This window comes from Oxyura jamaicensis, chromosome 1, assembly GCF_011077185.1.
Source record: "Oxyura jamaicensis isolate SHBP4307 breed ruddy duck chromosome 1, BPBGC_Ojam_1.0, whole genome shotgun sequence".
Lineage (NCBI taxonomy): Eukaryota > Metazoa > Chordata > Aves > Anseriformes > Anatidae > Oxyura > Oxyura jamaicensis.
In genome coordinates, this window is record NC_048893.1 from 1995367 (window position 1) to 2023074 (window position 27708).

Genomic DNA, 27708 nt, shown 5'->3' on the forward strand with positions numbered 1-27708 from the left:
ACCCCACTGAAGGGTCAAAGTTGATGCTAATTTATTCATTCTTTTACTCAGCCTAGCTATTGTTTCTCACTTTAGTTTTTGAACATTAAATAAGTTTTATCTTGAGTCTTTTCATTTCGGCAAGTTAAATTGATAATTATTCAAATGCAACAGAATTTGCAGTGACTGCATTAGTACATGTGGCCAGTTAATGTGTCAGAGTTTCAATCTTATGATAATATTCAAGGTAGTTTACAGGTTGTAATACTTTCAGTATTAGAACAATAATATAGTAATACTATTATTACAGTTGGAAATGAAAGAGCTTATATTCTGAGCAGAAGAGGGAAGAGTAATGTGCCTTTTCCCCTAGAGAAAATATATTCTTAGTTGGTTTTCCATTTTATGTCAGTACCTACCAATACTATGTCCTGTTCCTGTAGTGTTAACAGAGGAACTCCGCTCTTTATAAGGTTTTGTATTCCTGAAATCAGAGGCTAAGTTGGTACCTTAACAATGTGTGCGTGGCTTACTGAGTGATGACTTCTGGTACCTTTAAAGGCTTTTTGGGTGTGATTTTTGTTGCTACCTCTGTGTGTGGATCCTTCAGACCAAATGAAAAAGAAAGTTTTTGCCCTCTGTGAGATACATGCCACAACCTCTGTTATACAGCTCTGGAAGAAAAGATCCCTAAAAATGAGAGAACAGGCACAAGAACCCGAGTTTGACATTTGTGACAGGTAAGAACAGATAATCGTTGACATAGTTTCTTTTCCACCAAGTTCTTAACTTCTTTTCTCAAGTGTCATAATAGAAAGAGATGCCAAATATGTGAAACTAGTCATTTGGCATGACATGAAATCATACAAAATATGACAACGAAACTTCTGAATCCTTTAGCTGTTTGGATTTCTTCCTGGGGTATAGTTTTACAGATATAGTTCATTACGCTATGTCTTGTCACAGCTGTTGTGCCTTATTTGAATCATTTTTTTAATGAGAGAGTCTGAAATAGCTTTGCTGTGTCAAAAGACTTAGAAGTAATGAGGAGCATTTCGAGTAGAATGTCAGAGTTCAGTTGGAAGGGACCTACAAAGATTGTAGAGTCCAATGGCCTGACCACGTCAGGGTTGACCAAAAGCTAAAGCATGTTATTGAGTGTGTTGTCCTAATGCCTCTTGAGCACTGACAGGCATGGGGCATGCATGGGGCATCAACCACTTCACTAGGAAGCCTCTTCCAGTGCTTGAGACTGAACGAGATGGTGCCTTGGCTCATGAACTTTGGCTACAAGAAGCTGCTTCTGGTCAGCAGCTGTACGTTCTCCATCGAGATCTGCAGAGGGGTTTGCACAACTACTGGACCAGTAGATAGGGGACAATGTGACAGTAGTAAGTGAGCCCTAGGGATCACAAAATGCACACTTGCAATAATAAAAAAAGGTGTTAGGATAAAGGGGTAAACTTTATCAATCATGAGGTTTTCCAGTTTTCACTGTTGTTTCTCGGTCTCTCTGTGGCTTGCTCTTTTTTCCTTACTGCCGGAACATGATACTGCAACTGCTGGACTTTATCTGTTAACCTGAGTGTCTGAATCTAAATTAGATACATGACTATAATATATAATATTATAGGTGGTATACATTATAGTAATATATAGTAGCACATATAGTATACATAGTAATATTATAGTAATAATAGGTTGCTTTTTGCCTTTTCTCTGCTTACTCTGGACAAGCTCAGCAAATATGTAGTATGTTTCCTAACTTCCCAAGAGGTCAATTTGTGTGAGTAAAATATGAGTAAAAACTTTAAATGTTGTGTCTCTGGAGAACAAGCATTGGGGAGGTAGCTGCCTTTTTCTCCTCTGATCTTTAATGTATAAATTGAAGTTTATTTGCCACATACTTTCTTCTTGAATATAGAACTAGAACTATTCATTTATCAGAATGTATGATGCCATGATGATGGTGCTTGATAATTTTTTTATAAAGAGTTTGCATTATGAAAGGCAGAAGAAAAGATACCTTGAAAAATGTTGTTCACTTTTACTATCATCAATATAATGATAAAAACTTTAGCTACTGTCAGCCTTGTTAGACTACTTGATGCCTCCATTGAGATGTATATAAAAATACTTCAATAAGAGGCAAATGAAGGATGTGATTTCCCACAGAAACTTTTCATAAATGAATACTTAGCATGCGGGCGCCCCCCCGAAAATCAAGGAAAATTCAGCCTTTCAGCCTTATTTATTCGGCAACTCATTTAGCTTAGGTTGATTATATAATTATATAAGTTTATATAATTATATAAGCTTTTGCTTGAGAAGTGTTTCCTGGTTTCCACTCTTTCTATATAATTTGGCACATGGTAAATACAGTTACATGTAGATTGAGGTGTTTTTGCAAAATGCTGGTGCATGACTGTCCATTCAATGTTGCAGAAGGTTTATTTTGTTCAGGTCTTCAATACGTATCCGAATATATATTTTTTTTTAGCCTGCCAATAATCTGAATATAATTTTTAGCATGCCAAGTGTATGTTCCTGTGCAGTTTGTTGATGTATGTGTGTCCCAAGAGCCCTTCCCTATGTTAGTTGTACTTGAATTGTCCTACGTTCATCTCCTGTGATTCCAGCACTTGTTTCAAAGAGTAACAGTACCTACTGTAAGCAGGAATTCTAAGGCAGGGAAAGGCTTAAAGTAGGCATTTGTTTGATCAGTGGCCCTTCAGTAACCGTTTCTAGGTCTGCTCTAAAGTTGTTTATAAGGCATGATGAAGGTAGAAATTTATAGGAGCCAGCACTGAGCATTATGTAAGCGTTGCTCAGAATCTTATTTAAAAGGATCTGATGTATGTAGAAGTTACAGTAGTTTATGAAATATCTTTTCAAATCTCTGTTTAGATGGGCTCAATCCTGAAAGCTCACTTCTGTTTAAATAAGGGTCATGGCCAGGTGAGTTCTACAGACAAACGTTTCTGGTGTAGCCTACACCAAAGACAGCTGCTCAGCAGGGATGAAGGTGGAAGTTCTTCAGCTAAGGTCCAATGGGATTGACCTAAAGATCTGAAGCACATACTTGAGCTTCTTCATGGGACTTCATCTGAGGCAGAGCAAGAAGCGTTTCCATGATCCCTTGTGGAGGGAATTTGGTGGGTGGTAGCTGTCAGTGCATGGGAAGTGGTGGTTGGAGACCAACAGTTCTCTGGCTGCAGTATGGAGAGTGTTTCAGTATCTCCTAACTACCTCGTACTACAGCTACGAGCCTGTATTCTGTTTTGTAGTCTTATTCAGTCTTTGCCCAGCTTTATGGGCCTTCTAGTGAGTGATTAATACATTCCTGTTCTCACTTCCCTGGATTGGCTTCTACTTATTTTAGGTGAGGTCAGAAAGACAATTAGTTGATAATGGCTTTTTCAAGTTTTACTAAGCTTTGACTATCTCAGCCACTGTGACTTCTTTGGAAAGCTTTTGTCTTGAAAGCCACTTGAAAAATGTTTTTTGTTTCTTTTTTTTTTTTTTTTTTAATAAAACAGATCATAGATTTTCAAACATTCCCTGGTAATGAATTGTTGGAGTCCGTTCTACTTGGCTAGCTGGGCTCCATATGGTGTGGTATTTTATCTGTCATTAGCCAGATAACTTATTGCAGCCTCTGTATTTCTAAACATCCTCATCTGTTTAAAGAAAATCTTTCTAAACTCTAAATCAGCTTTTAAAAGTATGTACACAGTGGTGCACAAAGGTGGCTCTCAGTGGTAGGTTATCAGATTGCAGCCATTAGTTTCTTTTTTTTTTTCTTTCTGTGCTTGGGGAGGGTCTCTGTAACTGCGATTCACTTGCGGTTTAATTGATACTCTGATGTGTCTGAGTGCTTCCCCCCCGACCTCGTTTTGTCATGTCTCAGCAGTGCGTTGCATATACGACAGGCTCTTAGTAAACTTCATGGAGTGGACAGCTTTTGCAGAAAAGAACAACAAATCCTCCAGTGCAAATGCAAAGTGAAAGAAGGATGAAGAACAATATTAGAGGATAACCCTTTGGGAAACTGCTCACCAAAAACGTTATATTAAAATCAATACTGGGGCTCGACCTTTTTGTGGTACTGTATATTTTAAAGCTTACTATTGATTTCTGTTTTAATAACATGCTTATTATAGTTTACTGGCACAGGTCTGCAGAACATAAAGGAAAATAAAATGGTTTATTTAGGATATTCATTTTATATTTTACTGAGATTTTAATTCATGAAGAACGTATTAATTTATTTTCAGTTCTTATGGGTAGTGCATTAAATGTGATGAAAAATTTTTGAAGTAGATTTTTTTTCTTCCTAAACGATTCTATTTTCCGGGGTAATTAGCTATGTCAAAATGGGAGAGTGGCTTTCTCTCCCAGTATTCTTCCCACAGGGGACAAAAAGCTACTTTGTTAGTCAGAAAATAGTTATAATCTAGTATTCTGCCACAGGGGCCTCTTGATAGTGTGAAAGTGTGAAAACAGTCAGGAAAATCGTCTCATTCCTTCTGCTGACAGTAGGATAAAAAGCTGGAAATACTTCGATGAAACTGCAGAAGTGAATATAATTGTTTTCAGCTTCTGCTATCTTAGGAATAAGAATTGTATATCTTCTGACGTGAGTGACCAAACTGTCTTTAGAAAGCAGCTAAAGTTGGTAATTGGGTTTTAGGAATACAGGTGTCATCACAACAGGCCTGTGCCGGAGGCTTGCCTCCTCAGGTAGGCCTTTCTCTGACAGGGTCTCCATGAAGTACTGCAGAGGCTCAAGCACTGTTTAAAAACACTATTGAGAGAAATTGCTTTTAGACCAAAGTTTGTTCATTACTGTTGTCATTCCTGCAGGAAACTAATTTAATTGCACACTCGTATAAGAAGCTCTACGTGTGAAGTAAAGCTCAGCTGTCAGCACTGCCACGTTTACATAGCCTATGGAGAATTGTTCTTTGTTCGTACACCTTCCTACAGTGTGCCTTGTCTTCAATGGACAGTTAGCCTTTTTCTTATATAATATTCAGTGTATTAGGGAAAAAAACGGCTACTGATTTGAGAGAGCAAAACTTGGTTATTTATAGTTACAAACAGGACTTTGAAAGCGAAGCGCTAAATTGCGTATAAACTGGAAAGGCAGGCTAATGTGACAGCTAGAAGGGGCCTCCCGTCTCTGAATGCGACATGCACATATGTGCGACTCACGTTCCTTATTTGAAGACGTATAGTTCGTTGCACCCTAGAGAGAGGACTTAAAATAGCAGTTGGGTAGGATTGTCGAGTAAGCTTCTATGTTGTGGGACATCTGATAACGCAGCGATGTGGTGAGGGCTGTTCACTTAGCAGAACAAAATATTCAAGTTCGATGTTACTTTTTTTTTTTTTTTAATAAAAGAACCAAACAAAAAAAGCTCCCTGGAAAAAAACAACAAACCATACCAAAAAAATACTTGCTTTGACCATCCAAAAGGCCAGTTCAGCCTCAGGGCTGGGGAGCACTCAAGGAGAAAAGGACAAATTTTGGCATTGCTTCCACAGGTTGAGTTCCTCCTATTCTCCCTTTCTGGCCGTACCCTTCTCCCCTCTTGCAGCAGAAGTATCCCACGTCCCGTCCGACACCCAGCAAAAGATTTAGATGTGAGTTTATTCTTTGATGGCTGTGATGTTATTGAGGTCTGGAGGGTTATGGGGTAACACCACTCTGCCAGAGGAGAAGAAGGAATGGACAACAGAATCATCTAGGTTGGAAGAGACCTCCAAGATCATCTAGTCCAACCTCTGACCTACCACTAACAGGTCCTCTGCTAAACCATATCACTAAGCTCTAAATCTAAATGTGTTTTAAAGACCTCCAGGGATGGTGACTCAACCACTGAGGTTACTTTCTGAATGGGATTGCATTGCACCTTTTCCTTTTATAATCTTAAAAGCATAGCACATTATCTAACCTGCAAAACACGTAGGAAACAAAAATGTTTGCAGCCATGCTGCTTAGGAGGATGAAGGTTTGGAGATACCAGGCTGTCAGAGGAGCCTGTTTTGTTTTCTTTGTTTTCTGGAAAAAACAAAAACAAACAAACAAAAAAATCACTATTTGGAAATGGTCAGGTTACTCTTTAAGTTTCTGTTATTGGTCTCCTTCTCTTAATAGTGTTACATTTGGTGCTCCGTATATGCAGGGATGAATCTTGGAGACAGGAAGTGGAAATTGGAGAAAGCAGTGCTATAATTCACTCCTACCTTTATAAACCCCCTTTTTCAAGGGATTATTTTTCACTTTGATTTTAAAACTTGGCATCTCAGCTGACAATGGTATACGAAGCTTCATCTTGATCAGTTTATTTCTCAGGGAGATTGGAAAATGACTTGAAGCCAGTGACTTTATTTGGAGAGAGCATCAACAAAAATAACACTGCTTCATAGTTTTATAGTTTTAGATTCGAGGAGGGAGGAGGGAAACTATTCCCTCATGGCAATTTAAAACAAATCTTTGCTTTCAAACTGCTGAGCTCTTTCATTCTGAAAAGTAGCAAATAAGTAGACATAGCAGAGAAACACTTTGGAAAAAAAAATTGGTAACTACCCCTTCACTTTAATGGAGAATTAATGTTGTCATAATTTCATGACTGCCTTTGCAGATCCCAAGAGGAGTGATATTAAATTGGAAAGTAATTTCAACTGGAGTTATGAGAATATCAAGAAAAGTCTCAACTAAATACTTATACAAATTATGTAAAACAGTTTTACTATTCCGACTTAGGTTCTCTGCATGCCTCTGGCATAAAGGTGGAAATTTGTTCATCTATTCTGTCTTTACATAAAACTGATTTATATGCACATATTTTAAAAACAGTGGCCATATGAAGTATAATTACAACCCCCATGTTTAACCCCCCCCCCCCCCCGTTTAAACAGCCTTCCCTTCCTCCTGCTCAACCACCTCTGTCCTCCCCTAGAGAAGGAAGACAACCCACAAAACACCAAGCACCCCAAGAAAGGAAGTTAAGCCAGCCAACTTCGGTAAGGTATCGGCACACCGACAGGAGTTAGTGTCCATCTTGCACTAGGTATTAACAAGCTGTCTGTGGAAGTCTTGTTGATAAATTGAAGAGCTGTATATAATTACAAGTCTTGAAATTAGTGCCTTTGATCTCTTGATCAAGCACTGGCACATAAAATACCATGGCCATTAGCAAAGATTTTCAATTGACAGATGTTATGCTGAGGCTGGAGGGCAGCTGGGAAAAGGAAATGAATGAGATGTTCAGCTGAATGTTATTGCTTGAACCTCATTGTTATGGGTGATTTTAGAAGTAGAGCATTTGAAGCAGAGGATGATCGAGAGAACAGAGAAATGGTTAAGCAGGTAAGGTGGAATGTAGTTTTACTTCTACCAAGATAAATTGTGCAGAGTAGTTTGGTGTTCTCTTGGGTTGTATAACAGGCTAACGAAGGACAGCAAACCAGACTTCCTACTGTAAAGCAAAACACACAGTATCTTGCTGTCTTGGATATTAATACCAGACACAAAAATGCCCCAAACTAATGCCAGAACTGTAAAATGATTTGGGACTGATCAAAGATGAGATTGCAACGGGACGTATTGGAGGGAGGAATTGACAATGTATTGAAAGTTTGTGTTGCTTAGGGATCAATTTTGTCATTACCACCACTTCCCTACTTTCAGTGATTTTCTATATATTTTTGAAAATTTATTTTCAATATATTTTCCAATGAGTGATCCACAAATTTCATATTTGTGTTTTGTCAGCATTAAGGAGGGACAGGTCATTGTGAGGAAGAAATGCCTATGGACTAAAGTAGTGGAGTTCTTGTTAAATATAATAATATGAAGTACAAGCACAGGAAAGTAACAGTAATTACTACGAGGCCATGCTAAAATCTCCAAAAAGGAAAAGATGCATGCAACAGATGATGATCACATCTGTTTCTGTTATATTAATTCCCAAGATGCGGAGTGGCTGCCAGCTCTCCTGGAAGGACAAAAAGACTACCTAACCCATATCCTGAGCGTGTAACGTGGCGTCTCATTTTCTCTTATTCCTTCTCATTTGTTTTTGCATTTTAACTTGGCTCTGAGCTATTGGAAGTTGCCTGGCTTCTGTGGCCAGTCAGCTGGGATGGTTTCAGTCGTACGAGCAAGTGCCTGGTTGCCTGTTGCTCTTATGGCCTGGGGGAAGCCAGATACTAGGTCCAGAGTATGTTGGGTTAGATGCAAAGGCTCAATTTTTGTACCCTGCTGGTGTGTAGGGCAGATTGCCCCACTCAAAATTGTTTGGTGGGGCAGCAAAGGGGAGCACTGCTGGCACCTGAGATCTCTCCTCTCTCCTACACATTGTCACTATTAGAGCTTTTGATGATTTGCAGCGAATTTGTGATACGAATTTTGATTGTGACTGTTGTGGTCTATAGAGTGTATAGCAATTTTGATCCACAAATACTTTTGGACTAAGCAGCCATCAAGTGATTGCAGATTGGGATTTGATGAGCTGCATGTCTGCTTTCTTTGATTTTTATAATGCCATGTTTTTAAAGTTTTAGCATTTTTCCTTTGCCTTGCTTCATTTCTATCGGTCCTAATTGTCTCTTGTTTAATAAAATCTATTCAGTATGGAGAGGTCTCAAAAACCACTTGGGTGGAACGTAATTTCAGGGAAGTTGTATTCCAATCTTAAATTTAGGAGAGGTTTCTCTTCTCCTATGGATGTTTTTTAGTAATGGTTTAGGTTCTCCTCCCTTCCCACAACAACTGCATGATGTATAATACAGTTCACATATAATGTCACCAAAAGAACACAGGAAAATAGAGAAAAAACGACTACATTTTGCCTATCGGTGACAAGTGGGCGGTAGATAATGCAAAAATTGAAGGTAAAAGGTTTGCTTTGTATAACATAGGTGTGTGGTGCATAAGAATTGTGTTTTCTGTTAACTTTTGCACCAACTGAAAAAGAGGTGAGTTGTTTTTTTTTTTATTTTTATGTGCAAATAATGCTGGGAAGTCTCTTCAATTCCGTAGAACTTTTTTGTATTGTCATTCTGAGACTTCGGTAGAGAAAGAGGCATTGCCAGTGATTCTGTGATTCAGGTAATTTATTTTTCATATCTCTGGCCTTAACCATGTTTTGTAGAAGCAGGTGAGCGTTAGGTAAGTAATGTATCAGAATTTGCAGCCAGGTGAATTTGAGTAAGAGAAATATCCATTTCACACTTTCCAGTTTAAGTTTAGGTTAAAGGTTTTCCTGATTTCTCGAGCATCTTTTCAAATCCCTTGTCAGCAACAGTGATTTTCAACAACGTTCGTATAGCGCATTCAGTATGCATTCATTAAATATTGAAAGTCCGTACTGGGAAACATTATTCATTCATTAATATTGCATCGTGGCCTAAACTGCATTGTTCAAAACAGTTTTGGATGTTATGCAAGTCTGTCAGAATGCATTAACATTCTTGGTTGCATCAAACTAGGCAAAAAAAAAAAAAAGATGAACGGTTTCCACTGTAAATACATTGTACTCTTATTTTCAGTCCGTGTAAGCTTTCTGAATTCTCAGTGGAAGGAAATATACAGGTACACTGTTTCAGTGCTGAAGTGTTGGAGTTTTGTCTTTTTACATGGAGGCCAGGATTGTTTCCAGCTTTTAAGACCAACACCTCTTTAGATTTTCCTACCCTCTGTAGAGAAAAGGAGGGGATGACTCTGATTTTCCCAGTAGTGGACTTGGAAACAGGAAATGTTTCGATTTTGGTTGGCTGGAGGTAATGAAAAATGACACGGGTCATGCTTTGGACTTGAGTGAGTTTGTCTTGGATCACCACAAATCCGTCAGATTGTGTAACTTGGAGCTGTAATAAAGATGCAACAACTGGCAAGTAATCATTTCCCTGAAAAGTAACAAAAAGAAAATGTTTAATCTTTAGCGTAATAAATTTTCGATATCTGGAAATAAGAAGGGCTGAAAATGATACATCGCTGTATTTGCTTTTAATATGATATTGTTTGCCAGTTCTGGATTTCCCGTGTGTTGTGCGTTAGGTTGGAATAAAGCACGTAGTGGCCATCGAAGCCCAAGACTCACAAGGCTGTTGGTGTTTTTCTTGTCTTGTTTTGCTCTTTAGCATTTTCTCAGTGCTGTTGTTGTTGCCCATGAATTAAAAGGTGCTTTTTCTTGAGTGATAATGTTTAATGTCTGCAGGTGTTTTTGAAGAATGACAGAAATGGATATTTCGAAGTAAACAATTGAGCGAATTCTTTTGGATTGAGGCTTAAATTATTCATCTTGTTAGTGTGGCTAACGTGGTTCATGCTGTGCAAGATTACAGTACCATGGCATAAATTCAGATGGTATAATTAACAATTTTATTTTCCTGAACCCATTTAAAAAATGGATCTGAAAAGGATAAAAGGACGGAAGTTTCATTTCTCTTCAGAGTTTCTGTTTCTTAAAAAGAGATTACAGGAAATGTACCACTTGTCCCGTTAGAGAGCTTTTGGGCTTTGTTGTTTGTTTTTTAAATTCCTGATTCTGCTTCACAGTGATTGGAGAGTGGAGCTGGTTGGGAATTTTGACTTCATCTTTTATTTTTTTGGACTCTGTATGATAGCTGCCAGTTATTCATTTTAAATCATTTCTCAGTTCTGTATTTTGTTTGCCAGCATACACCCATGAAATAGTTGCATTTAAGCCTAGTTCCACGTGAGTACAAATAGCTAAGCTGATGTATCTATAGGTAGTTTGAAAATATGAGAATTAAAAAAGCTGCTTTCTACCTAAGACTTCAAATATACATTTATTCTATTTATTTCTTAATATGCCTCAATTTAGGCAAATTTGCTTTCCCTCTACTGTCAAGTGGAGTAAATGGCAGAGATGCACCAAGCAATTGAGGTTTTGTGTCCCGTGGTGGTTGCGATGGTCACTGATAGCTGATGGTACAGCTGGGCGCTAGCTGGGTGGTCCCACCTGCAGCCTGTTCTTGTGACAGTGTGCGGGACAGCATCACTGCCGTGATATTCCAGTGATCTTTCCTGAAGGTCTGGACAAGTCCGAACCTCTAAAAAAGAAATTTTCTTCCTGGAGGAGTGGGGTAAGCATTTCAGGGCGTCTTACTGTGCTCTGACAAGTCTGGTGTATTCAGATGTGGGTTCTGTTACTTGCATGTAGCGTGTTCATAATTGTTTAAAAGCCACGTCATAAATGCCAGCCACCTGGAATGTTATAACCGCAGTTTTTATAGAAAGAAATGAAGATTAATAAAAAAGAAGAATGCAGAAGCCAAAAGATGATTCTGCTAAAACCAGGTATTTCCACTTCGGCTTTGGTCTGAAGATCTACTCAAAGGAGAGGGTTAAGACAGATGTTTTGGCCATGTGTAACTTATAATTTTTTTGACTCCCTTCTGTCCAGCCCCACAAAATCTAAATGTAGGAACAAATTGGCTTGCGTATATGTGAGAAGCTGTCAGAAATCTTACTGACCTGTTGCCTGGTGCAAGATCACTCCTTGAGAATAATGCGATAGGTTTAATGGTGGGCTTGAACAGAATCTGATTTAGATGGAGTGTCCTGTAAACATTGTGTTGATTAAAAGACCTCAGGAATAAAGCAGTCAAAAATTATGGTAGGACCTAAGTATGATAACTAAAAATATCCAATTTCCTGTTATGCTTCTGTTTGTTCTGAGATCCATAAATCTTTTGGTGCATGTTATATTAGAACTTACCTAGCCTCCTGCAGTTTCTTCCACTTCGTTTCTTTTTGTGTGTGTTTTTTTCCTTGTGACAGGAATGCTCAATCATCCTCTTGTCTGTTTTTTGAGGAAAACCCAAACTTCATCTATTTAGGTCTGTGTCTTGTGTTCAGTAATCGTGATGCGTGCAGCGGTGTCCTGCTCAGTCTGGCTATGAGCGGTATTGTCTCCAATGAGATGGGAATTACTTGAATTCAGGAATTTTCTCTAAAGGGATCTCAAATCAAGTGTTTCATTCAGACGGGTAAGCTTTCTAGCTGTCACAGTATTCATTTGCAAAGGAAATTCAATCATTTTTTTCTCCTCCAGCTAAGCTCCTAAGTCCAGTCTTTAAAAGCAGTAAGAGCCTCAGGCAGAGCAGAGAATTTTTATTTCCTGCTTTGGGATAAGCAGGATGTTAGCAGTGCTGTCAGGGCTATTGGTACAAAGGTGTGCCCACTTTGAGCGAGAACAGCTCCTTTTCTTTGTGATGAAAGCTTTAATTCACGGGGTTATGTAATTAAATACTTCATCTATCAGCAGATCTCCGGACAGATGGAAAAATCTCTTAAATGGATACCAAAATGCAGTGCTGAAATCACCAGCAAAAGGAAGTCTAGGGGAAATGTGTACCCACTCACAGTGAAGTGGGACAGAGTCCCACTGGCAAAGGGCAGAGGATAGGCTGAGATCCTCTGTGCTGCCTTCATCTTTCTGAAAGCCGGCTTCCAGGAATCCCAGCACCCTGAGATCAGCAGGAAGGGAGCCCTGATGACTTACTTGAGAAGGAGGATCAGGTTAGGACGCTTACACAAACTGGACATAGATGAGTTCATAGGGCCTGGCAAGTTCCACCCACGGGTGTGAGGGAGCTGACTTAGATGCTTGCGAGGCCAATTGTTTTTGAAAGGTCGTGGTGGTCAGAAGAGACTCCTGAAGAAGGTAGGAAAGCAAGTGGCACCCAATGTTCAAGAAGGGTGAGCAGGGAGATCTGAGGACCCTGCCAAAAGGCAATGGAAACAAACTGAAAAGCATGAAATTGCCTCGAAACACAAGGAAATACAGGGCCAGTAGTCAAACACTGGAGCAGGTTGTGAAGTCTCCATCTGCAGAGATAACCAAAACCCAACTGGAGACCGACCTTTCTGGGCATCCTGCTCTGCCTGACCCTGCTTGAGCAGGGAGTTTGGACAAGATGGTTATAAAGGTCTGTCTGCTGTAGAAAGGCAGCAACTTCTGGTTTCTGTGTATATAATTGTATGCAATGAAATAGTTCAGGACACGAAATACTGCCAAGTGTTAATCCAAACCTGAGTATGTGGAGGTTCTTGTTAATACTTAACATACTTTCAAAAGCCCTATGGAAAACAGAGAGCATTGCATCCTTTCTTTGATTAAACCAGGTACTGTAACTAGATAGCTGTACACTCGAAACAGTATTTCATAATTATTTAGAGTATTTTGTTCAAACTATCAACTTTGCAGAAAAATGTGTAGCAAGCAACCTTCTCTGCTGTTTCAGCAGGTTTTTTTAACGCGCTTTCTGTGTACATGACCAGTGTAATGCATAATGTCTTTTGTCTGTTAACCGGAGCTTTGCGCTTAAATGTGAGAACCATTATATCGAGCCTTTAATTTTGTTGTAATTAAAAATGTCATTTTAAGTGGTCTGTTGATGTGGAATCCTTGGAATAGTGGACTGTACCGACAAGTTGTGCTATTTAATTGCTTATAAATTGCAGATATGGATTTATTTATTTATTTTTACTTTTGGCTAGGTAATAATATAATGTATTATTGTAGATTTAGCTGATGTTTGCCTTCTCTCAGCGGCAGTACACGCTGAATGCCAGCAAAATGAATTTGTAATGGCAAGGAAGGAAACTACTGTAAGTTGATGCAAGCAAATGTTTGAGATCAGAAGATAGCTGCCTTGTGTTTGTTTCATTAAGCTCCTACGCGCCACCCAATTATGTAGCTCAAATAAATGAAAATTACTTCAAAATCCTCCTTCTTCTTTTAAAACTCTGGTGAATTTAAATCAGTTGTGATGGGCACATAGGACATTTTTGTGGGTAAAAGTTGACCTAAGTGGAAAAAGTCTAGTGGATGCTTCGGGAAGCTTCAGGAAGTTAAGCAGTTATATTTTATTCTGTTGGTACAGTGAGATACATTTCTGATCACGTGAATGAGGATTTGAGTGGGTAGGAAAGACTTAGTATTTTTGCTTTAGGGCACTGTTATGTGTAGGTCAGCCCTGGATGTTTTTGAAGAACACAAAACGAGTACCTTTTTGGCCTAAACTGTATAAAACTTCACCATGAAAGAGTGTATATTTCTTTTATAGTAGAATGCCACCCCAAGCAGGGAAAAAAATGGCAAAGTACGTGCTGTTCTCCCTTCTTTGTCTGAGATAACTTGAGTGTCTTGACCTAAAAATTTGGTGAAACTCCTCCTAAATATGATTTCTAGCTTCATGCCAGAAATCAAGGAGCAGAAGGGGTCATAATGAGAACTGCTAAAAATCAAGGGGAAGTTCCTTTACTCTGGTATGTCTTAAGCCAAATAGATGTGTGGTTTTTTTTTTTGTTGTTGTTGTTTTTTTTTCTCCCCATCTGCAAAGCAAGGTGTTCTGGGGAGACCAGGAGGTAATCCAGACAGCTCTGGAACTGCTGAAGTAAAATTACTGGCAAAGATATCACAAAGGTGGAAGAGAGAACCTGCTACCGAATGAGAAAGGAATGGGAAGTGAGACAAAACACGTGGTTATTGAAGGGAGAAACTAACAATATATAATTTGATTACTTTTTTTTCCGTGTAACGACATAGCTACAACATAGCTTTTAAACAGTAGATTAAAAAATAGCCCTAATCTCTTCAATGAATTAAAACAATTGTCGTTTTTAGAAAATGACTGGTTAAACTGGGGAAGGTGGAGGCTTGTGGACAGTGACAGATGGAGATTATTAGGCTAGAAGGTGGATTGTAATGGGATTTCTCGGAAAGCAGGCTAGGGAACTGAATATTTTTATTTCTCAGAGATGTTTATGGCACTACATTTAGTGATAATATTACAAAAGAAAGATTAAAGGATCATGTCAGGAAATAAATGCCTGACAACTACTAAGTGTTACGAAAGTGCAAGGTAGATCTGCTAACAAACTAACAAAGACGTTGGCATTGTAAATCTGCTAACTAGAAACAGCAGAGAGTACAAAGCTTGTGAAGTATTAGTTAATCACCAAAGTGATTGTGCAATTTACAAAGCAAATGATTTGTCTAACACTTTGTTGCTTTCGTACGGTAGGAGATGGAGAGAGAAATACCCTTGCCAGTGTAAGAGCCGTGCTGAGGTCTCCTCTGGAAATATAGCATGATGTTCTGGACCAGCTGCAGGGAAGAGCTGATGGGCTTGATCAAGGAAGCAACATTTCTTATGTAAGGCTAAAACGTGGACTTTATTTTCATGGAACAGCCAGCCAAACTGTTGTGTTAAAAAGATCCGTGGTAAAACCTTGTTGGCCCCAAAATGAATGTGTTTCAGTGGGGCAACCATAAAGTCAGCTGAGAAATTGCAAAAATGTGCCTAGTCTCTGGAATCTGCAACAGTCTTTATGGTGCAATAGGGGCAGTAATAAGTTTATTATTATGTAGGTATGTATTTTGATGAAGTTGGTCAGCCTATGCAAAGCATTTCTGTGGCTTAGCTGCAAAACTGGCAACTACTGGATGACCCAGGAAATACTTAGAGTTCTGTGCTTGGATGTTTGCCCCGTTATACATGTTACAATGCATTAGGAGTGCATTTTTAAAGACAGCAAGGAATTGGATTTCTAAGGAAAAAGGGTGGTCTGTAACTAAGAAAAGTGTGTTTGCGTGAACTGTTCCAAACACCACAGATAAGATCTTCACTTTTTGATGTAGATATTTCATATCCTCGTTATTGGTATTAATGAGGGAGGCGATGTTTAATGTTCTTTTAATCTTCAGGTACTTGCAAAGAACACATCACTTACTGTTCAGTAATAATTTGCTTCATTTTTACGTGAGTAGTGGTGGAAAAGGAGGCAAGGGGGATAGTAATCTGTTGAAATCCTATAATGCATTACTGCTGGAGGTAGGAGTTGGAAGTCAGGGTCTCTCCCTGTGCTCCCACCACTTATCATATTGTAAGAAGCTCCATGGCAGGTTGGTCTGTTAATGATGGTGAGGCATGATTGACAGCAAAGCATGGCACAGAATCCTTTTTCTGAGTTTCTAGTACGTGGTGTGCTTGGAAACCAGCAACTTGCGTGTTCAGGTGGGTTGTACAGCTTTGGCAGGCATTTTCTGGGAGCCAGCTTTGGGTGTCCTGTCCCCACTCCTTCCAGCTGTTCATGCCCAAGACTATTTTCAAAACGGGAATAGCTACGATACAGGATGAGATACCTGAGCTGATTTTACATGGGCTAGCTCAGGTCGAAGCAGCAAGTCTTGCTGTGAGTTCTCTGCTCGCATGAAACCAGCGTTACATACCCATCCCTCCTGCCACTCGCGTGGACGTACCCACAGCTGTGTCATTGTCTGTTAATTCTCTGGGATGTCTGTTCCTGATGAAAAGCTGCTCAACAGCTCAGGGTAAGGTGGGAAATCAGATGACACGCGTACACAGGTGAGATTCTGGGTCACGGTCTTGGGGCGAGTGTGCAGCAAAGGGCGTGCGGAGTTTGGGCAAAAGCAGAAAAGAACGGCCCGGCCCTCTGTAGCGTGCTTAGCAGGGAAGCTGAATGTAACAGCAGTCGGGTTAAGGCATCAAAGGGTTTATCCTGACATTGGGAACCTGTTATTTTTGAGTGTTAGGGAAGCGGACTTTGTTCTTTTTGCAAGAGAGGTTGAGAGGAGACCTCGCTGAGGTTCGTGATTCCAGGGGCATGACTCAACGAGCTCCTGACAGAAACGGGAATAATTTCTAAGAATTAGATGTAACCATCTAAGCGCTTTTTTAATTTTGGAGAGTTTGTAATGTGGAAGCCTCCAGCAGCTTTTTCAGATATCATCTGATTTCATATACTTTAATTACTCTGCTAGGTACAATATGCATAAAGAAGAGATGGATTTTTAGGGGGAAAGCATCTGTGGGAAGTAAAAATCCATAAAGGATGAGGAGGGAGCTTACTTCAGTCTCTGGAAACACACAGTGCTTTCTCTGTTGTCTCTCACAAGAAAAAGCTGCCGAGACTTCTATTTTGACACTTTTTTTTTCTTCTTAGACAAAACATTATTTCTCCAATGGAAAAGACAACCAGAATGTTTTGACTGCAGCATTGATTGTGTGAATGATTTGATATACCAATGCTGCTGGAATAATTTGGGGGTCCTTGGGAAATCACTTAATGGAATTTGGTCCATGGCTGCATAATCTGACTTTTTGCTGGAGTAATTGAAGATGCTGCTTAATAAACTTTTTTATAAAGACTCCCAGTTGGTTGCTGCATTTCAGAGGGTTGTGGCTGAGCACAGAAGTAATACATCTTGTAATTGTCTTTTTCCTCCCCACCCCACTCAAGTATTTTCCCCGGGGAAGAATCTAATGTACTGTAATGCTAGTACCTTTTACAAAGTGACCCTACTCATTATGATTTGTTCTCTGAAGCTCCCTTGACAACGTATAAATGCACTGAGAATCCTTAAGCTTCCTTTCCTCCGCTCTTTTGAAAGTGTATTTGAAAACCTGTGTGATAGTGCCATTACTGTTCCGAGTTCCCTAATGCTGACGCTGTGCTCGGTGTCACAACATGTGCTCAAGTAGAAATGTTTTATTAGCTAACCAACTTATATCTACACATTTTCATGAAAACTGGGTATGGTGTGCTTACTTACAGTAATCTAGTAAAGATTTACCTGCTCTAGGTCGCTTCCAACCCCTTCAATTCTATGATTCTGTGATTTCTAGTAAATTTATGGCTTTGTGACACGCAAAAGGTGAGAATTTTCTGCTTTAGGTGTGTTAACTCTGTTGCAACAAGGTCAGTAGCTCTTTCCATCTCATCCTCTCAAATTTCTGGGGAAGGTTTATTATGGTTGTTGGGTCTTTTTGTAGCTGGGTACCTACACGCAGTGTTTGTGGTTTGTGCGGAGATCAGAATCCGTTATCCCATTGCAGAAGAGAGTGGAGATTTTACCTGGAAGTTAGGTGGTGAGGTTGGGGAGAGGGAGTTCTCTTGAAAAAAGATTCCTTAAAACAACCAAGACCAATACCCTCCTACAAACAGAGCTCTGTGCATAACCTTGGTACTTCAGAGATGCGTTTTCAGAAACTGTTGACTGAGTTGTATTTTGTCTGATTTAACAGTATTACTAAGATGTGTTGAATTTGCATATCCTGTTTTTAACACTAATCTGAAATGAATTTCTGAAATTTTCACTGAATTCATATTCAGCTGTCTCAAGACTCCTGTAATAATTTCATTGACTACTTTTGAAGTGACTGTGCTTATAGCCTTTTAAAATACATTCGGAATGTAACCTTTCGATCTGAATTTCGCTCCCCCTCCTGTAGGCTGAAGCAAGAACAAGCATATGTACGTGATGAGTTTGGCAAAATTCTGGAACGAGAAAGGATTTCTTCAAATGAGCACTTGACTCGGGCCATTCTTCGAGAGAGAGCTGCGACAGAAGAGGAGCGTCAGAAGGCACAACGCTTTGTAAGTTCAAAAACTTAAGTAGAAGTCTTGGATTTTTAAACAATCATATCCTCAGGCTCGTTTCAAACTATTAGTAGAAGAAGAAAGTCTTGTCTTGTTTTTCTTTTCCTTACTACTAAGTTCTGTGATTTAGAATTTAACTGAATAAAACAGCTGAATAAAAAGAACCAAACCATTCTGAAGGTTGCAAGCATCTCCTTGTTTTGGGGGGTAACATTAATGCCTTCTTCTGTTTTCAGATGAAGAGTATATATGATTGCCTAGGTCTATTTACAAATTAGGTTATTGTATGTGAAGAAGTTACAGAATATGGATGCTCTTCCAGAAATTAATTACTTCATATTGGAAGGGAATCCATAATCTTCCTGGCTAGAAGGCTGGCTAACAATAGGGATTCAAAAACTACAACTTCGAAGTCTCTTTTGTTCTAGAAAACAAAAAGAATTGTCTAACTTTTGATTGTCTCAAATCATGGAACCAGCTTAGTGAAAAATTCTGTATCAAAGACTCCCATTTCATTAGAACTGATGTATAAAGACTTGGTGACAAGGAAGTTGTAAAATACAGCTGGCTGTTTTCTTTTGAAAATTGACAATATATATTCCAGCCCGTTTCAAATGTCTGGCAGATTTATAGCTTCCTATATAACAGTTGCTTGCTGTATTGAGTCGTCTTTGTAACAGGAATCATTCTCTGAGGTATGAATATCACTTAGATTTTTTTTTTTAGAATTTTTTTTTAGAAATTAGTGGAGTATAAATGGTAAACAAATTGATCTTCCCAGGAAAAGAGTTTCATGTCACTTACGTGAGCGTTCCTTTTAAAATAAATGGGGTTATTTATGACAACATCTATATAATTATGTTTGACCCTCTGTATCTGAAATGAAATCAAAGCTTTCTAAGACTTACTGGTTGGTAACAGCAAAGCAGTCCCTTCAGTAGCTTTATCTATGCTATGTAAATACCAATCGGTTGCCTACATTGTCACAGAATTGCAAAATGGTTGAGACTGGAAGGGACCTCTGGAGATCATCTGGTTCAACCCCCTGCTCCAGCAGGGCCACCCAGAGCACATCACTCAGGATTGTGCCCAGACGGCTTTTGGGCATCTCCAGGGATGGAGAGTCAACAACCTCTCGGGGTAACCTGTTCCAGTGCTCAGTAAAATCGCTTACATAGACCTAAGTGTCTTCTGCAGACACTTCTCAACATTTTTTCAGATCTCTACTGGTGTTGTTATTGAAGAATAACCATATGGCAGACAAACAGTTACTATTTTCTCATTTTTAAATGTAGGAACAAAGGAAAATGGAGAGGAATTGTGACCAAGATACAGACTTAGTCTTATGCCTTAAACTCTTGGCTGGTTAATATTACGCAGTATGGATGAGGATTTTGTGGCCTCAGCCTAATGAAGTACTGAAGATTTATGCCGGAGAATATTATTTGCATGAGTTAGCAGGGGTTTTATATCTTTCACTGTTGTGCTTTTGAGAATCGTGTGATGCTTTTCTCGTCAGTCAAATGCTCGATTTGATATCGATATCAATATCATATTCATATCAATAGATTTCATATTACGACCACGGAACTGGTATATTTAGCCTTTAAGTCAAACTTATTGATAATTTTCACTTTCCAGAATATTTAAGCTAGAACTGCCTAAGTGAAACAATCAGGAAGTGCTATTAACTAATCTGGGGCCTTATCAGCTTGAGGAGCATCTTTTCAAGGTGCGTGCTCTTAATGCATGCGGAGGTGGGTGTGGAAAAACGAACGTACAAATGGTGCTAATGAAATGAAGCAAATGCCTTAAAATCTTATAGGATGTCCCCTTGCGTGGAACTGTAGAGTGACTGGCTGCCTTTCAAGGTAGAAACTCCACAGCCTGGCATTTTAGGGAGCTGCCTACCAAAACCGTGCATTTTCAATCTATGAAATTGTCTTGAGATTCTTTTGTGAAGATCCCTATGTTCTTTTGCTTTCACTACTGCATTTTTTCTTTTTTACCATAACTTATAAACAACAGTATACATTTTTTTCAATGTATCAGGCTTGATTTTATAAAATTTGGAACATGGGGATGTATCTGCGTGTGCCATTTGTCAGGCAGGGCGAATAATCCCGTGTGCTGGTTAACTGCTGGAGTAGGCTGATAATTTACGTAGCCTGGATTTGATTGCATCTGTCAGAGAAAAAAGTATTGGAGAAAAAAGCAGTGTTTTGGAAATGTCAATAGCATTATCTACAGAGTTAATTCCTTTGCCACTAAATTGTTTAAACAGTGCACAGGAAAAGATATTATGGTTATAAAGGAAGAATATTTTTTATAAAGGCTGCTAATTCGGTTTTAATAAACAGACATGACATTGTTAGATTGAAAGAATATTTCCCATTCTTAAACCATTTTCATACCAGCTGCTGCTTATAGGTTTGGACAGAGGAAACTTTTAAGTGTCAGCACACCAAAAGTTAGTATTAACTTTTCATACAAATGAAGAAAATTGATACAAATGAAGCTAAAACGGGCAGATAAGACAGTAAAAGCTTTGCAGTTGACAAGAAGTAGAGAGAAATGTCATTTGTCTCTTTAAGCAAAAGTATTCCGCTTGTCAAGAAAAATCTAAAGGAAGCCAGCAGAGCTTGAACAGCAAGGTAAGGCAAGGGAGTGCACCCTTTAGCAATCTGAAACAATTTTTAAGCGAGCAGAATGAGGAAGATCATGACACTTGCTAGGCTAAGTGTTAAAAAACAACCCCCCGAACCCAGGTATGACAGGTAAGATTTTAAAGAACGTTTAAGAAAAGGTATAAAAATTAACGTGTGTGTGTGTGTGTGCAATCCCACAGCCTCTGTGGAACAGAAATCCTTCTAAAGACTGTAGGGCCAAGAGATGACCGGGGAATACTTGTAGTGCTTGGAGGAGATGAAAGCACAGCAGCAAAATACCCTGAATGAATTCTTCCACATGTCTCTTGAAAGTGGAGGAACATCGGAAGGTTCCCATGCTGGAACTTCTCTTTGCAGAAATCTCCTTGGATGAGGTCTCAGTTCTGGAGATTCAGTAGAAAAATTTAATGGAAGTTGACAGTTTCACCAATAACAGCTCTTCAGGCCTGGGTGATAGTCATAAAGGCTTTGAAAGAAACTCGGTGATGATAGATGAGCTAATGATAGCTGGACTGCTTATATGCTGTGTAAGCTCTTACAGAGAGCTCCCTCGGTACAAGTGGACTGGAAAGCGGCTGATGGGACGTCAGCTTCTTTAAAAATGATTCTGGGGGAGATCCAGAGGTATACAAACGGGTAGTTCTGATGTTTGTACCAACCAAGGTAGAAATTAAAATTTAGAAAAGAATTTCCAGACCCTCAAGTGCAGTCTGTGCTTGAAGTTGTGCTTGAGAACTATCTGTAGCAGTGCAGCACATCCAAAAATGCATCTTTCTTCCATACCCTTAGCATGTATACTTACAGTGTGGTATTTTTCTGCTCATCCTTCTTGAGGGAGGACTTATAATGACCTACGGCTTTTATTTCAGTCTGGCTGTGAAGAATGTTGGTACCGGAGTGATGTTCTCCGGCAAGGACTGATGCAGTCAAGGGTCCCATTCTTCTGAGTGCTCCAAGAGTACTGGTATTAAGTTTTACTCACCCAGGCAGCAGGCCTGTCCTCCTTTACACTACTTACGACTGAGATCTTTGCTGCACATCTCAAAGTTGTGGGTAGTTCAGCCGGGCAGAGTCCCACTGAATGGCTTTAAATGTGGGAGCTTTGCCATAAATAGCTTATTGATGTTCCATCACTTGAGTCATTACGAGAGTTGGGGTGAGACACAGAGAACATGGAGTGAAAAATCAATAGTTACCCAAAGTGCAGAGGACCTGTTGTATTTCCATCTCCTCATAATGACCTGGAGTTTACTGTTAACATGTTTACTTCGCTGTCTGGACTGAAACGAGCTGTCATTAAGACCCTATATGTTAGAAAATGGTTTTATTGAGCTGCCAATGACATTAAAGTCTCATTTCCCTTTGAAGAGGCACAGAAATATCGTTCTGTTCATTTGCTGTAACCATAACATTAAAATTTGATTATTGCTATCATTAGAAATCTGTATCCATACTAATATAATTACATACGCTTCCCCATGTATTGTTCCAGGCTTTCATTGAAGTACCTGTTAGAGAATGAAGTCTGTTGTTGCAGAGGTATTTTTGTTTTGTTTCGTAAATCATTTTCCATACAAGAAAGTCTATTAATAAATTCTGTGATCAAAAAATCAATTTAGCAGAAGTATCCTTATATTAAACAGCAGTTTTTGCACGTTAGGTGGATGTGGTAATCGGATTATTGGAAATTTGAGATGTATAATTCTTCTTTTACTTTTCTGAGCGCTGAAATCAATAGACAAAATACATTCCTTGATATATTAGAGCTGAAACGTGTTATGTGAGGAGTGAATTTGACCTATTGTCATAATTGAATACATATTGTTAAAATAGAGTGTTTCACTCTTCTGTGTCTCAACTGTTTAGATGTTTTCCCGATCATCCTTGGGTGGCTGGTCCAAATCACTAGGTACGTGTGCTATGCACTGACCTTTCCTTTAGCGTTGCATTTAGTTTTCCTGTCTCCAATTCATTAGCTTTGTCAAGAGGAGGTCCTCTATTTTCCATAAGCAGATTATATACTGACCCTTCCTGCTCTTTCCAAACAGTCCTGTGCTAACCATATTTTAAGGATGACTTCACTAGAAAATACCAGGGGGAAGAATTACTAAACGAGTTAAGGCATTAGTTCTCAAGAGAAAAGAAGTCTGTTTACAAACCTGCAGTATTTATTACATACCTCATTTAGCTCATTCATCATTTTAATAGAAAAATGAATCTTTTTAGATGATTCTGAAATAATTTGAGGTAAACTACATAGCCTGAGGCAAAACATGATTGCTTACTGTAGAGAGGACCAAGCTGTTTCTGCAGAATTCAGTATGATTGGTGACTGTAACTTACAATTTATCATTGGGAAAATATTAAAGGCTCGCATTTGAAAATTAGACTTAAGGTTTGGAAACAACATGGTACCAAATTAAATCTAGCAATAGTTCTTTTGTCCCTTGTTCTGCAGTTTTTATAATGTAGAAGTATCTGTGCTCCTGGAAAGCAGGTATCTTTGCAGATTTACTCAGAAGGTTTCTTTTGGGTTTATGTACGTGGTTCTTTGTTGCCAAGTGCTGTTCTCCTTGCCATTTAGAAATCGCTGTTTTGTTGCAGTAAATGGTCTTTTTGCATTAGTACTCCGGTGACAATGGCAAAAGTCATCTGTCTTTGTTCTTTCCTGGTGTAGAGGACAGGGTAAAACTAAAACAAGGAGGAAGAAATTACTTTTGAGTGTTGAGGATGAGATCCGTTGGGTTTTGTTTGAATTTGTTTTGGGGGAGAGGGGCTTGGTGGCTTTTTTTTGCAGAAGGAAGTGGGATACATCGAAAAAGTCATTTGCATTTTAAAAATATTGAACTCTGTTGAGCTGTATGTGCTTACCTTCATTTGAATAAACATACTGTTGTGAATATGGCTTACGTCTCTCTTGGCACACGTTTATTCTCCCTCTCTTTCTGGCATTCCTACTGCAGCAGTAAGGTGTTGGATAGGAATCTGGCATTCTAACTGTTTTGGGATGTCAAACAGGTGATGGGAAACTGCTGTACGAACAAGAAGGTGTTGCTGTGCAAATAGAGATCAATAATGTTTGTTTCCAGCAATGCAGGAAATGGGATCCTGCCCAATATTTGCAAACCGTGAGTGGTTTTCTTAGCTGGACAGATGTATGTGCCTTGAGGAAATGGTTAAGACCCATTTGCATGTCTAAAATTATTTTATTAATGAGAGAACAATCTTTTCCCCCTTGATGTAGTTAAACATTAAAAATAATTTAAAATAACCTGCGGGTGATAGTACTGTTCTTGCTCTAGGTTGTAATCCCAGTACGACCTCTGTCATGTCAACAGTTAAGCAATGTTTTATTTCATCTCTGAAACTGCCATTAAGTGCCTGCAAACTAGAATAAGAAATTGCTTACCTGTATCTCTTCTGTTCCTTTATAACATCCATTCTGACATTTAAAATAGTTGTTTTAATGGAACAATACAAATAATTTTCTCCTTCTTCCAGTTTCTGACTTGATGACATGTCATAGACCTGTAATTTTTTATTTTTATAGCTAATGATCAATTGTTTTTTCTCAAAGTGAGGCATATAAAAAGAAAAATGCAGTAAAAATAGAAAATGTAAGGTACATAAAATGAATATTTATCCTCTTCAAAAGTTTCTTTTTCAATGGTTAGAGGAATGTGTTTTGCTAGTCAAACAGCATTGAAAAGCATGCTGGTTTTTTAATTCCTATATAGCAAAACCCAAGATATTTGACAGAAGCAAAATTAATCACTGTGTTATCTCAGCATCCAGATGAAGATCTAGTGCTTTACAAAGCCTGCTGCTCCATCAATTTGTTCTTTTGGTTGAATTCAAATTGAGTTCATTTTTATAGATTCACTGCATAATACTCTCCTCTCTCCTCCCTCATTCATTAACCAATTTGTTCGTGCTACTCCCTTTTTATTGAATGGCTAACAAAATTGCTATGCTATCTTTTCAAATGAATATCATCATTCCTTGTCATGCATGGGCAAAAAGTAAGCATATTCATTCTTTTCACATACACGTTTGCTTCTTCCAGAGAGAAGACCCATTTTTGCCCTCAAGACATCGTGAAAAGGATGCTTTAAATAACCTTCTCTTGAAGGTTTTGGCACAATGCTTGTGTATAAGTATTCCTATCCAGACTCCATTTGATTTCTTCTGGGCCTTTAGAGCATGAACGCCCTGTCAGTTGTATGGCACAACAAAAGCCGAATCGAAGAGTCGTCAAGACTTGTCCTTGTACGCAATGTGGTTACAAATGCATGCAGTGGATTAAAATGTGCTCCTTTGACAGAAGTCTTTAAACGTAGCACAGTCAGTCTTCTCATTTCTTCAAAACAATTTGTCAGGACTTAAGACTCTTATTCTGGCTTTTACTTAATATTTATTTACTCTCAAGTTAGGTTAGTTTTGGCTGGGCAGATAGTCCTCATGTCTCTCCTTTCTAATGCTTAGGTTGCCTACCTCCCTTTGCTTGAATTAGAAGACTTAGGAGAAGAAAGGTTGTTCAGGAGGTGGGAGGAATTAAGAGTCATTTGTTTTACTAATGACCGCTACCTTTAAGTCATCCTGGGACTCTTCGCTGCGTAACATGGATATGTTGGGGAAAACCAGGGGAGAGAAAGGGACTGAACCATTGGAAGAGTATAGTTGGAAGGTATCCAGCCACCTATCTTAAAAACGTTCACGAGATCAATCAGTGGTCTTCATGGTGCTGTTCTGTGGTGTTTGGTGTGTGTTCTGGTGTAGTGTTTGCTGTAATCAGGATTCAGCATGTCCTGTGGTAAGCAGGCTCTGAGGCAAGAGCCCTTCCTTTTAAAGAACGAAGCTACAAAAAGCCAAGGGGTTGTTGTGAATAGTAGTAAAATGAGAAACCGCTACATATATTGTTCTTTATGGCTTTATTGGATAGTTTTATTTAGTGTAGCTCCCATCAGTTTTGTATGCCTCCCCTTTTACTGAGAACGGTTGAAAATCTGGAAACTGAGTTTTGTGGTAGAGCTTGGTTAGAAATATGTGGGATGTGTGCTGCTTAGAAAATCTTGGGTTTTGTGATATCTTAAGGAGATTAAGAGACTATGTCTTGCTAATATCTATATCCACAGCTATACCCAAGATTGGGTTTCAAACTGGAGAGTAAATAAGGCTGAGAGACAGGTAGGTAAATAGTGAACTGCATTTGTGTCCTCCTATTTCCGAGGAGCTGCCTTCCTTGCGGAACTCCAGTGGTGGATGTTCACTTCCATCGGTAGTCTACTACTTGAAGCTCTTTTTCTATTCAAACTGTTACTGCTTTATTTTACCTCTATTTCGCATTTAGAAAATTACTTTTTTTACTATAAGGAGAAAATGGTTTTCTTTTTTTTTCATCTTTTTTTTTTTCCCTCTCCCCACTGAATGCTCCTTCTGCAGTACCCTTAATTAGGAATGGACCCAGCTGCAGTTTCCTCTGCCTCAAGTGCTATAAGGCATGGAGGTGACCTTCCAGCCTTAGTACCAAAAAGACAGTATTATCAAAGTATCATTCCTCAGGCATTTCTGAAAGTTTAAGTCTGGTGCTGTATCAGGGAGAGAAAATATATTTTCGGAAAGCTCTGTTAAATATTGTCAAACAAACAAACAAGCTTGGATGTTTGGAAAGGCCAAAGCGAGGGGGAGAACTGTCTACATATCAGCATTTTCAACAGAGATGTCATATTCTGCTTAAACCAAAACGCAAACAAGTGATGCCTGGGATGTTTTTATTGGTTTTGCTCTTTAATATTTTCTCTGCTCTTTGTGCACTTTGACATATTCTTTATTTATTAGTACAAAATTGGATGACTTCTGTTTCTGCTGTGAGTTATTGAAGTAGCAAAACTTCAGTGTCTCCAGAGCAGAACTAAACGACGACTGTGAAATGCTGTTGAATGCCGTACTTACTTTAATTTTTGGAGTTGAAACGCCGTTTTTAAGATTGAAAAGTTCTGTTGCTTCTCCTTGTCCATTAGTGTATGGTCTGGATTCCCACATTTGGCTAGAGAAAAGGCTGAAATAGCCGATGGCTAGTCTTCTTCAGGAATAAAAGATAACACCTATGAATTTATCAAAAGTTAGAATAAAATGTGATCCAAAAGCGCCATTTAATGCGCTTACTATTGGCCTTGTCATAATCACTGCCACAGATTCCCCTACACAGTGCCCCAAAATATGCTGGGTGGTTGAAGGCAATTAATGTGAGCTAAGACCTATCCTGGCAGAGTTGATGATACGAGGTCTAGAAAACACACATAGTGATAGGGAACGGTATTTGGGGAAGAAGGGAAGAGAATTGACAAATTACAAATATTCTCACTTATTGTTGTAATTTTAAGTTTGCAAATCTTCTCACTGGCTATCTAAAATATATTGGGATATTTAGGTGTTGTAGCAATAGGTGCAAATGTATCTAAAGTTAAGTGTTCCAGTTTAAAGTGATCCAGTTTAAATCCGGTATTCAATCCAGATAGAAACAATCCAGTTTAAAGTGATCTATCAGAGAGTGGGTAAGGAAAGAAAATGACAGGTCACAGTTAATTTTTTTTATTATTATTATTTATTTTT

At 38.8% G+C, this 27708-nt stretch overlaps 1 protein-coding gene across 4 annotated transcripts in view; it reads left to right on the forward strand.

The window, feature by feature from the left end:
* CHCHD3 (coiled-coil-helix-coiled-coil-helix domain containing 3) overlaps nucleotides 1-27708 on the forward strand; it is a 149511-nt gene that overhangs the window by 29974 nt on the left and 91829 nt on the right. For all 4 annotated transcript variants that reach the window (XM_035334159.1, XM_035334168.1, XM_035334175.1 and 1 more), the window contains exon 4: nucleotides 18280-18424. In XM_035334159.1, the coding sequence (XP_035190050.1) occupies nucleotides 18280-18424 (145 nt within the window). The remainder of the gene's footprint in view (nucleotides 1-18279; nucleotides 18425-27708) is intronic.